At 45.5% G+C, this 13204-nt stretch overlaps 1 protein-coding gene across 1 annotated transcript in view; it reads left to right on the top strand.

The window, feature by feature from the left end:
- Positions 1–12538: 12538 nt before the first annotated feature.
- The window catches only part of LOC311341559 (ras-associating and dilute domain-containing protein-like), a gene marked incomplete at its 3' end in the record, with an annotated part of 1817 nt that continues 1151 nt past the window's right edge, over positions 12539–13204 (top strand). Inside the window, exon 1 of the mRNA XM_084466383.1 lies at positions 12539–13159. Coding sequence (XP_084322509.1) covers positions 13032–13159 — 128 coding nt within the window. The 5' untranslated portion in view covers positions 12539–13031. The remainder of the gene's footprint in view (positions 13160–13204) is intronic.

Raw genomic sequence — 13204 nt, 5'->3', positions numbered from 1 at the left:
TGGAGACGGCGTACCCCACCGCAGTCCCCAGCAGCCACCGGAACGTTTGGCCGCGGTACTGGAGGCCAAACTGGAGCTCGCTCTCCGCTAGCACAACATGGTCAGTGACGTCCCCCTTCTGCCGGGCTCTGGCCCTCGGACCACACCCCCCCTCTTCACCTGCCCCCCGCTGGCAGAGGCCTGGGGTTTGCTTGCGAGCGCGACAGCGGCATCAGAGGGGCGAAGGGTGAGCTCGGAGGATGAGGGTTTGAACCGGAACAGCAGAGCAAAAGACATGTTCTGTAAGACAAGAAGAAGAAACAAAACATTTAGTGTATTACAATGTTAATGTCAGGATATCAGCCCATTAGGGGGGTTAGGATAACGCTGTTGATATCAATGTTAATGTCAGGATATCAGCCCATTAGGGGGGTTAGGGTAACACTGTTGATATCCATGTTAATGTCAGGATATCAGCCCATTAGGGGGGTTAGGGTAACACTGTTGATATCAATGTTAATGTCAGGATATCAGCCCATTAGGGGGGTTAGGGTAACACTGCTGATATCAATGTTAATGTCAGGATATCAGCCCATTAGGGGGGTTAGGGTAACACTGTTGATATCATTGTTAATGTCAGGATATCAGCCCATTAGGGGGGTTAGGGTAACACTGTTGATATCAATGTTAATGTCAGGATATCAGCCCATTAGGGGGGTTAGGGTAACACTGTTGATATCAATGTTAATGTCAGGATATCAGCCCATTAGGGGGGTTAGGGTAATACTGTCGTGAATGTTAATGTCAGGAGGCCATTAGGTTTAGCCTGATAGTGACCTGTTGCCACATCCATTCACACCTCTCTTATGCAAATCGAGGTTGTATTTCAAGCACCGAAATCACACATTTACACTTTTAATTTCGTTCCAGAATTTATACCACAGCTTCTCTAGGGTCTATAGCATAAAACACTGTCGACTGATTACATATGCATTTTACACAATTTGCCAGGGCGAATAAACGCGCCATACATTTCAATGGGAGTCGCGACAATGGGAATGAGAAAGGGAATACTTTCCACATCAAGTTTAACATATTTATACTTCGACATTCTTTCCAGCATTTATACCACAGCTACCTTAGGGTCTATAGCATATAACTGGCTAATCTTCTCACATTTTAATGCATTTTTCACGATTTGCCAGCTCTCGTTTCAAGGCCTATCACCGCGCCATTCGTTTCAATGGGAATCGTGACGATGCGTACTTTCCACATCAAGTTTAACATATTTATACTTCGACATTCGTTCCAGCATTTATACCACAGCTACCTTAGGGTCTATAGCATATAACTAGCGTGTCTGCTCACATTTTAGCAGACACGCTCACGATTTAAACTTTATTTAAACTCTGCAGAATGTTAAGCGTATTAATACTGATTTGATACGTTGTTCTGAAGACAATAAAGGCATTACTTACGTAATGGTTGGAAACTGTAAAAGTCTGAAGTTTTCGGCTGGCGGAGCGTAGGTGAATATGCGCTAAACCTGACCCATTAATATCATACCATTGGAACATTTAAGCGTGTCAATAATCTGAACATTTAAGCATAATCGAAACTGTTGGCACAACTGTTGGCACAAGCCAGCCTCGCAGGGAGGCTGGCGCGAAGGACACGTCCTCAACCCAGCGACGTGGGATCGATCCCTGCAAGTGGCTTTCCACCACGTGTCGGGCACATTTAAAATAGCCCTTTCATTATTTTTCCCCTCCATCAAAACCGTGTTCCTTACATGTTTCTCATGTAACTGTAATGGCACAGCTATTAACAGCTCTTGGAATATTGACATTTGTGTGTGTATAATTATAACATGGCAAATGTATGGCCCCGACAGTATCTTGTACAAAAGTTACAAAAGTTATGTTGGGATAAGTTGGTAACGATTGTCAGTAACCCTACTTGTATGTTGAGATGAATGAGATTATAATTATTCCTAATTAAAAATGTCACTTGTCAAATGTCAGTCCCTTTCCTTTGATTAGTGTTAATGTAAAGCAAATCAACATACATAGGCTTATGTTAAAGAGGTGTTTACCCTCATTTCATTCAAGAAAAGTATTTTGAATGAGTAGCCCTTCATATAGTTTCTCATCCTTTGGGCCCTCAGCTCCAGAAAGGAGAACGCTGTCTTAGAAGAAGGGCATTCAGGGGGGGAACAATGTCGTACAGCAACAACCATACAAGACGGCCAACAATCCAACACTGACTTATTAACGTCATACCATTGGAACGTTTGAGAATGTCAATAATGGAACATTTCATCATATCAACAATGGAATATCAATGGTTTCTCCGCAGGGATGTCAACATCAAGACCGGATTATAATTATACTCTAACCTAAAGGCTTGGACGGATGTAAGATTAAAAAGGTGAAAACACACAAGCTGTATGTTATATTACAATCATTTATATGTTTACTCCTGAGGTGGAAGCAGATGGTTTCTTTTCTCCAGTAGATGGAGCCACTGGACCACTAATCACAACTCTTGGCACTGGAATGGCACTGGTTCAAACATATTCCACAGTAGTCATTTGTGTCTTAAGGTAAAACAGACAATTGGGCCATAATCTTCAGATCTATCCACTCGAAGGGAATGGTTCTATGGCGTTCTATAATACACACAGACAGACACACACTAACACAACAATACATAGCCATCGTAGATCCATACACAAGTCCAGTATGTGTTGGGAAAAGGATATATGAAAAGTATATTATTGATTCAACTATTCTGTTAGGCCACCGCAATGCATTCTTGGTAGGGGTTGAGAACACAAGTTTGTAGGCGGATGGGAGTACGACCTTTGGACACCTTGGAGACTGTAGAGTTTTGTAGGACGATGGAAGTAACATTTGTGGATTCCTTGCAGCCTGTAGATCTTTTGATATGTTTAATAGCGCTCATGCTGGACTGTGCGTGTAGCGCTGTAGTGGACTACTCGGCCACTAAAAGCAGTGTTTTATTCCAAAAGAGAAAAATATATATAAATAGACATTATCAGACCAAAGTATTCATTATTTTCTCAGTTACTCACAACATAGGCTAACGAAAAAGTATTAATTGATTCCATTTCAAAACACTCATTTAAACATATTTGCACTGTGAGGAAATGCCCAAAACAAAATAAAGTGCAAAAACCCTAACCCTTGTCTTATGAACATCTACAGTCTCGGCCCGTAACCCTAAACCCTAACCGTTAACCACCTATCTTTATTTTTTTTTTAATGTTCAAAAGGAAAACATGCAGCATATGACCCAGGCAGGAATCTAACCCCTCATTTGACTTTTTTTAGTTAACTATTTTGAATGCATGAGGGATCCCTCCATCTGGTGTTGAACAGTGGTAGTGACGTAAAGCATTATAATCAGCTCAGTAATTGTATGCAGGTGTGCAAACAAACAATTTGAATCAGTGAATGTTGAGAGAGGACAAGGTCTTGTGCTGCTCCTGACATACTTTTGAGCATAGAATGCTACTTTTTGATATTTTTATAACTTATTTGGACGCATTTTAGAGCTTGGAGTTAACACAGACTACCGGAAAGACTACAATCAACTTCAACAAACCAAGTGAGTGCAATAACTGCCTCTATATTCATTGTCTATGGGGGAATTGTTTTGTTGGAAATTGACGTGGGACTCAATGCAGGCTGACTCAGGTGGCTGTTAACTCCACCAGATCAAACAGGTTAGATTAAAAAAGACAGTGAGCTGTCTCCATTACACTGTTAATATTGACATTATTTTAGAAGTTTAACCGAAACATGGTTAGAAGTGTCCGGTTCAAGTTATAAAAGTAACTAATGATACGTCTGGTCCTTGTTTTCCAGGTTGACCGTCGGGTTAATGAACACTTTTTGAAGTAAAACGGCCCACTACATCCGGACCTGCTGTGAGTAGGACATTTATTTATAATTGATCTTAATTGTCTTTTACTAGGCCTACTTGATAAGTTGAATAATAGTAGTTCTGGATGTATGTCGTCGTAAGCTGTTTTTAATTGAGTTCATTGATATTTTTTGCCGGGTGACGGGGCTGATGATATTTATCAATGACTCCATGATGGAGTTGGCGGAGGAAGACGTAGGGGGCGGGGACATAATGTCACACAATGGCTCCGCATTCGGTTACCGTCGTAGTTAAATGGGAAAAATAACTTATTTTAATAACTTATTTTGATTGGATTAATCACTAATTAAAACACACACACACACACTAGCTGTAAAACTAATCTCGTTGCTCTCCTTCACAGCTCAAGAAGAAGAAACAGATTCTGTGAGTATCACGATCGAACCACGAAGAAGAAACTGCGAACTGTAAGTCACAACATTTTCTTTTAATGCTGTGGGCTGACAGTGTTTAGTTTGAACCGGTTCTCAGGCCCCGCCCCACGTAGGCCCTGCCCCGCCCCACGTAGGCCCTGCCCCGCCCCACGTAGGCCCTGCCCCGCCCCACGTAGGCCCCGCCCCTCTCTCTGGCCTCTCGCTCTCGCTCTCTATCTCTCTCTCTCTCTTCCCCCCCCCCCCCCCCCCCGTTCTCATGCCTCTCATTCGCACCTAGAAAATACTTTTTCTGTCCACTTTCCTACTACATTCCTCAACATTGCATCACATCCCATGTGTGTTGTCTTACTGATAAGGGTGTGTGATTGACTGACCAGAGATGCATACTAGGGTTCTGCGCTGTTTGAGGCCTTCAGTTCTGTAGACGTTCCCCCTCAGGGGAACCCAAGTGTTTAAGAGGCCGTCGTCACGTCAGTTACATGAACTGGAACGTCCTTCAGGATGGCGACAGGGACTCCTCAAGGAGACACACCAGGGGGCGAGATGTGAGGGCTGTCCCTCTCAGCAACTAGAACCCAACCTGGTTCCTGCACCTGAGAACCACGGAGCCCGTTCCAACGTTTCCCTCCATACGCCTTGAAGCCCAAGCCCCAGCCCCCCCCACCACTGGTCTGACCCACCAGCCCCCCCACCACTGGTCTGACCCACCAGCCCCCCCACCACTGGTCTGACCCACCAGCCCCCCCACCACTGGTCTGACCCACCAGCCCCCCCACCACTGGTCTGACCCACCAGCCCCCCCACCACTGGTCTGACCCACCAGCCCCCCCACCACTGGTCTGACCACCAGCCCCCCACTACTGGTCTGACCCACCAGCCCTCCACTGGTCTCTCCTCTCAAAGACCTACAACCCCTCCGTTGGTCTCTCCTCTCTCAAAGACCTACAAACCCACCATTGGTCTCTCCTCTCTCAAAGACCTACAAACCCACCGCTGGTCTACCTGTCAAACCCACCACTGGTCTCTCCTCTCTCAAAGAGCTACAAACCCACCGCTGGTCTCTCCATCAAAACCTCCACTGGTCTCTCCTCTCTCAAGGACCTACAAACCCACCGCTTGTCTCTCCGTCAAACCCACCACTGGTCTCTCCGTCAAACCCACCACTGGTCTCTCTTCTCTCAAAGACCTACAAACCCTCCACTGGTCTCTCCTCTTTCAAAAGACCTACAAACCCAGTGCTGGTCTCTCCGTCAAACCCTCCGCTGGTCTCTCCTCTCTCAAGGATCTACAAACCCACCACTGGTCTCTCCGTCAAAACCTCCACTGGTCTCTACGTATAAACCTCCACTGGTCTCTCCTCTCAAGGACCTACAAAACCTCCACTGGTCTCTCCGTCAAAACCTCCACTGGTCTCTCCGTCAAACCCACCACTGGTCTCTCCTCTCCCAAAAACCTACAAACCCACCGCTGGTCTCTCCGTCAAACCCTCCACTGGTCTCTCCTCTCTCAAAGACCTACAAACCCTCCACTGGTCTCTCCGTCAAACCCTCCACTGGTCTCTCCTCTCTCGTTTGGCTTTGTATTCCTTTGAGTATTATCGTCATTTGTGTATATACACAATCTAATAACAAATAAAAACGTGATCTTTAACCTGGTACTGGTCAATCTTTGCATGGCATGGGGTACTAAGTGTGAGGGGTGATCTTTGCATGGCATGGGGCACTACTTCATGTGAGGGGCAATGTTTAACCTGGCATGGGGCACTAAGTGTGAGAGGGGCAATCGTTGCCTTTGCACGGGGCACTAAGTGTGAGAGGGGAAATTTTTCTACTTGACTTGTATTACCTGAACATTTGAATTTTCAGCTATAGGAGGACGCTACTATTCCTGAAACACCCTTGAGTGTCTTTTGGTCGGACGTTTCTGGATGACTCAAGTCTGTGGCCTAAATCAAAGAGGATAACAAAGTGGGTGTTCCATACAGCAAGAGCCTGGAGCGAGCGAGCATCTGGATCTCAATTCGACCCTTCTACACACTGGACAGGATGACTTGAGTGTCATGCAGCTTGGACTGCAGTGTGACTGAATCATGCAAACAATGGGAAGCGACAATGGCTACTTGGTACAATGAATGATGGACTAACGGCATTCCGAATGGACAGAATCTGATGAGAAACCAACCAATCAACTGACTGAAGATGGAAGATGAACAGTCTGCGACGTGGCTTCCCTACCTAACCTCAACATGATGGACTGCTGGCAAGCCCTCTGGATCTCCTGTACTCCTGCCCTGAGATCCAAGTCTTTCTCAGGCTGTCTTGTAATGACGAGGCTAATTGGACCTGGGAGATGGGTCCCCCTTGAATCGGAAACCATCTTGGAAACATCCCAACTAGCGTCCCCAGCAGTTGTGCTCTTCTTCAGAAGAGGAGGTGTAGAATGCCTCACTGGGGCTTCAAGGTCTATGAAGAGGAACGTTGAAATGTGCTCCATGATTCTCTCCTGTAAGAGCTGGGTTGTATTCTAGTCGCCGAGAGGGGGAGCCTCACAGCCTACCCTTTGGCGTTTCTCCTTGGGGAGTCCCTGTCATGGTCTTGATGGACGTTCCAGGTCATGTAACTGATGTCACGACAGCCTTTTGAACACTTGGTTTCTCCTGAGGGGGAACGTCTACAGAACTGTAGGTGTCAGATGGCACAGTATCCCAGCATGCATCTCTGGTCACTCAGATCACACCCTGATCATTAAGGCAACACTCATGCGATGTGCATGCAATGTTTTAGAGAGTAGTAAGGAAGTAGACAAAAGGCATGTGAACAGTTTGTTATTTTGTAGGGTTAGGGTTAGTCAGCCTTGTTTATGGGTGGGAATTATTTGCTAAATGGGGGGGGGGATATGAAATGTATAGTCAATTATTTGTACATGAACCAACAGCAACAAACTACTAGATCTGCTCAAGGTAAGTCTGTTGGCTGTATTTTGCAACAAGACGACCAAAGCACCCCAAGATCTCCATCGTCGTTCCAGCTCAAGGTAAGGGGCGTCTGCGGGGGGGGGTGTAGTTAGATTCGAGACCTATGTGCACAGGTCTATAAAGATGCTGTCTGACTTCACAGGATCTCCTGGACCAGGGTGGACCAGAGGCTGAGGACCAGCAGGTGACCAGATCCCCCAAGACCAGGCATGGGAGACCAGAGGCTGGAGACCAGATCCCGCTGGACCAGGTATGGGGCACCAGGGTGGATGATGATAATACATTGGATGTGTATAGTGCTTTTCTCGTGCTTAATTATAATGTAGGGTAACTACATCCCCTAGACCAGGCATGGGGTACCAGGCTGGACCGGAGGCTAGGGACCGGAGGCTATCCAGATCCCCCTAGACCAGGCATGGGGTACCAGGCTGGACCAGAGACTGGGGACCGGAGGGTAACCATCACCAAACACTTGACACCCGAAGGTTCTTTTTAATTATTTCAAACTATCGTAGAGGGTGTTCATTAGTTTTTCCTTCAGATTTTTCATTCAGTGAATTTTAGCGAAAGCTGTGATTTGAAGTAATTAAGGTCACATCAGCTGCTACTACTGTAGTTTATCCAGCGTACATCAAGGTGGACACTAAAACACAACTAAAACATAACAGCTGGTCGCACTCACACCTGGTGACGTAACCTTTTAATGTGTGTTTGTATTGTGAACAGATGAAGCTGACCCACCAGGAGCAAGACGAGGACTACAATGGGACTGCTCAAGTCTTTGGAAGGTTAATACCAACAGATTTTTTTCTACATCGTTTCACCACCAGAGCGATGCTGTTCAATTAACAGAATGTTTTACGATATTCCTGAATTACAAATTCCCAAGTGTGTGCATCTTTCATGTTGAAGTTTAAAATTTGATTTGATTCAGAATTATTTAAACGAGGTGTCCAAAGAATAAACTACTACCACTGTGTTTCTAGTTTAGAATTCTCAAAACAAAAGTATTTTCTTCAAGTATAACTATTTACAATTTCAACACAAATTATATTAACTAAAAAAATCATAGACAAAATGATCAGGAACCCTCGGCTGAGGAGAGCTGATGGAGGAGCCACCTATCTGGAGGGAGACCCGGAATCTGGTTAGCCTCCTAGCTGGACATCGTTAGCCTCCTAGCATAATTGATATCGTTAGCTTCATAGCATAATGGGTATTGTTAGCCTCATAGCATAATCAACATCGCTAGCCTCATAATCGACATGGGTAGCCTCATAGCGTAATGGACATGGGTAGCCCCATAGCATAATGGACATGGGTAGCCCCATAGCGTAATGGACATGGGTAGCCCCATAGCGTAATGGACATGGGTAGCCCCATAGCGTAATGGACATGGGTAGCCCCATAGCGTAATGGACATGGGTAGCCCCATAGCGTAATGGACATGGGTAGCCCCATAGCGTAATGGACATGGGTAGCCTCATGGCGTAATGGACATGGGTAGCCTCATAGCGTAATGGACATGGGTAGCCTCATAGCGTAATGGACATGGGTAGCCCCATAGCGTAATGGACATGGGTAGCCTCATAGCGTAATGGACATGGGTAGCCTCATGGCGTAATCGACAGCGGTAGCCTCATGGCGTAATGAACATGGGTAGCCTCATTGACATCGTTGGCCTATGGCTAACAACATAGATTTTGCTACCAGGCTAACAATTTGTGTTTTTCCTCTTGCAACATTTCAGTGACCCACCGACGGCGCCTCATCACAGCTGGACGGTGGAGACTTCAGATTCAACGTCTACCTCGCAGGACGTGACTTAAGTCACGGGTTGTCAAGGGTTCCTTGTTTCTCAAGGGTTCCTTGTTCCTACGAGGGTTCCTTCGAGGGTTCCTCATGGTTCAGTGTTAGGGACAGAGTTAGGGTCAGATGGTCTCACCATGAATCATTGTTTTTTTTGATTCACATCCCAGAATTGTTTCACTGTGCGCACAGATGTTGAAATGTATACTGATGTTGTTTTATGATATAAAATCATTTAAAACGACCTGGCTGTGTGGCTTGTGTGGGAATTTGTATTATACACATGCATGTTACCCCTCCCCTCCCCTATACCCTAACCTCCCCCTCCCCTATACCCTAACCTCCCCCCCCTCCCATATCCTCTCCCAACCTCCCCCCCCTCCCATATCCTCTCCCAACCTCCCCCCCCTCCCATATCCTCTCCCAACCTCCCCCCCCCTCCCCTATACCCTAACCTCCCCTATCCTCCCCCCTCCCAAATCTGCTCCCTCATACCCTTACCTTCCCTATACCCTAACCTCTCCCTCCTCTATACCCTTACCTCCCCCCTTCCCTTTACCCTAACCTCCCCCCTTCCCTTTACCCTAACCTCCCCTAACCCTAACCTCCCCCCCGACCCCCCTCAACCGAACAAGACAACATTCAAAACTACAAGACACGATCCTACGGACCATAAAGTTAGGGATTGGACTATTCGCTCCATCAAGCCTGTAGTGATCATCGGTCACTCAAACCTGAGTCGGATCCCTCCCCACCCACACACAGACGTCCAAATTGACAGTTACCCCGGTGCCAACTTCTCCCACATCACACAGATGTTAGATAAGAGCCCCATTAACCTGCACACACAAATCGTGGTGCTCTCTCTGGGCTTTAACAACAGGGAGCAGGGGGGCGAGAGGGCAGCGGCCCAGTTTGATGCACTTTTCCTCAAGGCCTCAGAGCGCTACCCCAAGCAACCATCTATTAAAGTCTTTACTTATTTATTCTGGTTGGAGTTTTATCTTGGGGTGCCCAGTGTGTGTGTGTATGGAACTTTATTTATTTATTTATTTTACCTATGAATTATCTGTTATCCTTATTTTACTATTTATATTATTTATTCGTACATGCTTTTTATTCCTTAACGTGTGGATTTTTATTGCATGCACCTGCATTTTTCCTTTTAAACCCTTTATTTAATTTATTTACCATGAATTACTATGTGAGAGTGTGACTGTATGAGAGAGACACAACGCATCCTTTCCAACTAGTTTATTTTAGGTTCGACTTTTATCTTTATCGTTTTATAACCTTTTGAATTTCTACGTTCTACATTTTCTACATTGAATTTATTTTATTGATGTACAATCTTTATTGACCCGTCCGCTGTGCGGGGGGCCCCTCCGTGGGCGGCCTCCCCAGGACCCCGGCCCATCAGGCCCCCAACGGCTCCGGCGCTGACCTGCTCCGTCCTGACCTCCTGGGGTGGTCATAACAAAAACTCTACAAATGATAACAAATCTAAAACATTGACCTTGCTCTGCTCCCTCCTCAGACTCTGCTGCATCTCCCCTCTCTCCTCCTTTCCTCCCTCCTCCCACCCCCCTTTATTTTAACCTAAAGTGAACAACAAAAATATAAAAATAACCCCAAAAAAACAATTATATATGGAAAATATATAGAAAAATATATAGATAAAAGGTATAGGAATGATGTGCCAGTGCACCCAGTCAGTCATTTTGACTAACAAAAGCTGAATATTACATTAAAAAACCTAACCCTAACCCTAAAAAGGAGTACTACCCCTTGTACTAAAACATTCAGGACAAGAGGTGCTACTACTACTACCACTAGAGGGGAGTGTTTCCTGTTCTTCATAACTACCACTAGAGGGCAGTGTTTCCTGCTCATTACTACCACTAGAGGGGAGTGTTTCCTACCACTAGAGGGGAGTGTTTCCTACCACTAGAGGAGTGTTTCCTGCTCATTACTACCACTAGAGGGGAGTGTTTCCTACCACTAGAGGAGTGTTTCCTGCTCATTACTACCACTAGAGGGGAGTGTTTCCTACCACTAGACGGGAGTGTTTCCTGCTCATTACTTCTCTCTCTCTCTCACTCTCTCTCTCTCTCTCTCTCTCTCTCTCTCTTTGATGTCGCCAGCAGGGTGCATTAAGTAATCAAAGTTACCGCGTTAATTTGACAGCCCTAATGTATATGTGTATATATGTATGTACATATATATGTATATGTATACATGTATGTATGTGTGTGTGTGTGTGTGTGTGTGTGTGTGTGTGTGTGTGTGTGTGTGTGTGTGTGTGTGTGTGTGTGTGTGTGTGTGTGTGTATATATATATATATATATATATATATGTGTGTATATATATATGTATATGTGTGTGTATGTGTATATATATATATATGTATATGTGTGTATGTATATATATATATGTATATATATATATGTATATTTGTGTATATATATATGTGTATGTATGTATATATGTTAGGGTTAGGGGAAGGGAGAGCTTAAGGTTAGCGCAAGGGGAACGGAGGTTATAATTCTAATATAACTATTACTATATATAGTTATATATAACTATATATAACTATATATAGTTTATATATATATATATATATATAACTATAGAGAGAGAGAGAGAGAGAGAATATAGGATTATATAATAATAAAACCATGCTGCTTTTCCCATGTGGAGGACGAGCCTGTCTTCATGCATGGAGAGATTCGACCACCAGGTTGCGTCCTTCTTCCACGTTTGGCTGAAATAGCGACATAGTGGGATTGAGTGATGACGTTTCAGAGTTTGTGGATTTAGGCTTCATGTGACGTGTACAGTTGAAGTAACATAACTAACAGTTACAAACAAAAGCTTGTTGCATGAAATGGCCGTTCTTTCCACATCTTCCACATCTATTTTACACATCTAACCCATCTATCGGAGCACTAGAGCACAAGGTTAGGCCTATTTTTATATGATATATGCAATCTAGATGCTTTCAGATACACCTAACCCTAACACCGTGAAGTCGTTTCACATCCGAGTAGGCTGAGAGAGGATCCTGAATGGAAGCGTTATCCCGGTCTACCGTCACGCCATTTCCGGTTTCTTCCTTCCTATGAGCTTTCTGCGTCGGTGAACAGTCCCAGGAAAGAGAATAATTAAATTATGACAAAAAGAGCAACAAAAAAGATATACATATGGAACTCCCTTTATTGAAAGTCTCTCTCTCTCTCTCTCTCTCTCTCTCTCTCTCTCTCTCTCTCTCTCTCTCTCTCTCTCTCTCTCTCCCTCCCATCTAACTGTAAGTCCCGCCTCTCGTCAATAACGCCCTATTGGAGCATCCCGTTCCAGCAGTCAATCACCCATCGCCCCTTGTGCCCGGACACGCCAGTGACGTCAGAGCGGTGGTAGTAGGGGTCAGAAGTCTGCTCCTCACTTGAGTTATCGGCCGCGGAGGACGTCAGGGAGTGGAGCGCAGGGTCTCTCCGCTCACGGACCAGTAGGGGCGGCTGACGGTACCGGGACACGGCGTGTTGAGGGTGCTCCGTGTCGGTGTCTCACGTTAGTGGGTCTCAGTCTGCAGAGTTCAGTGTTCCTGTTGTGGAGTTTCACCCGCATTTTGCGTTTCGTGGTTTTCCCACATTGACCACAATAATATATAGTGGATTTCTCTTAACTATTTGAAAACATTAACGCGACTTTTCCTTCTGGATTCGGCGACTGTGTGACGGCGTTGCACAGACATGGACATCAACCACAACTCACCGGTCAAGCGCAGCACTACGCTCCTCATCAGGAGGTCGAACCCTAGCACCGGGAGGATCCCTCATCCCAACGGAGGACTGGACCGGTGCTGAGCCACCATGGAGCGGTCCTGAGCACCTCGACCTTCTAGTTCAGTCTGAACCACAGGCACCATGATCTCGGAGGAGAGGAGCGGTTACTTATCCAAACAAGCCCTGAACTTCCCGGTGGGTTTGTTGATCGGCTCTCCTAAGAGGAAGCTGGCCAAACTCGGGAGGAAACCAAGCAACGGTTCTTTACAGTAAGGCACCGCTAAAATCAATAAGCTCTTTATTCAGCACGGACT

This window comes from Micromesistius poutassou, assembly GCF_964030765.1.
Source record: "Micromesistius poutassou genome assembly, chromosome: 4".
NCBI lineage: Eukaryota > Metazoa > Chordata > Actinopteri > Gadiformes > Gadidae > Micromesistius > Micromesistius poutassou.
The sequence above is the reverse complement of the archived record's forward strand: the minus strand, read 5'-3'. Positions and strand labels throughout refer to the sequence as shown.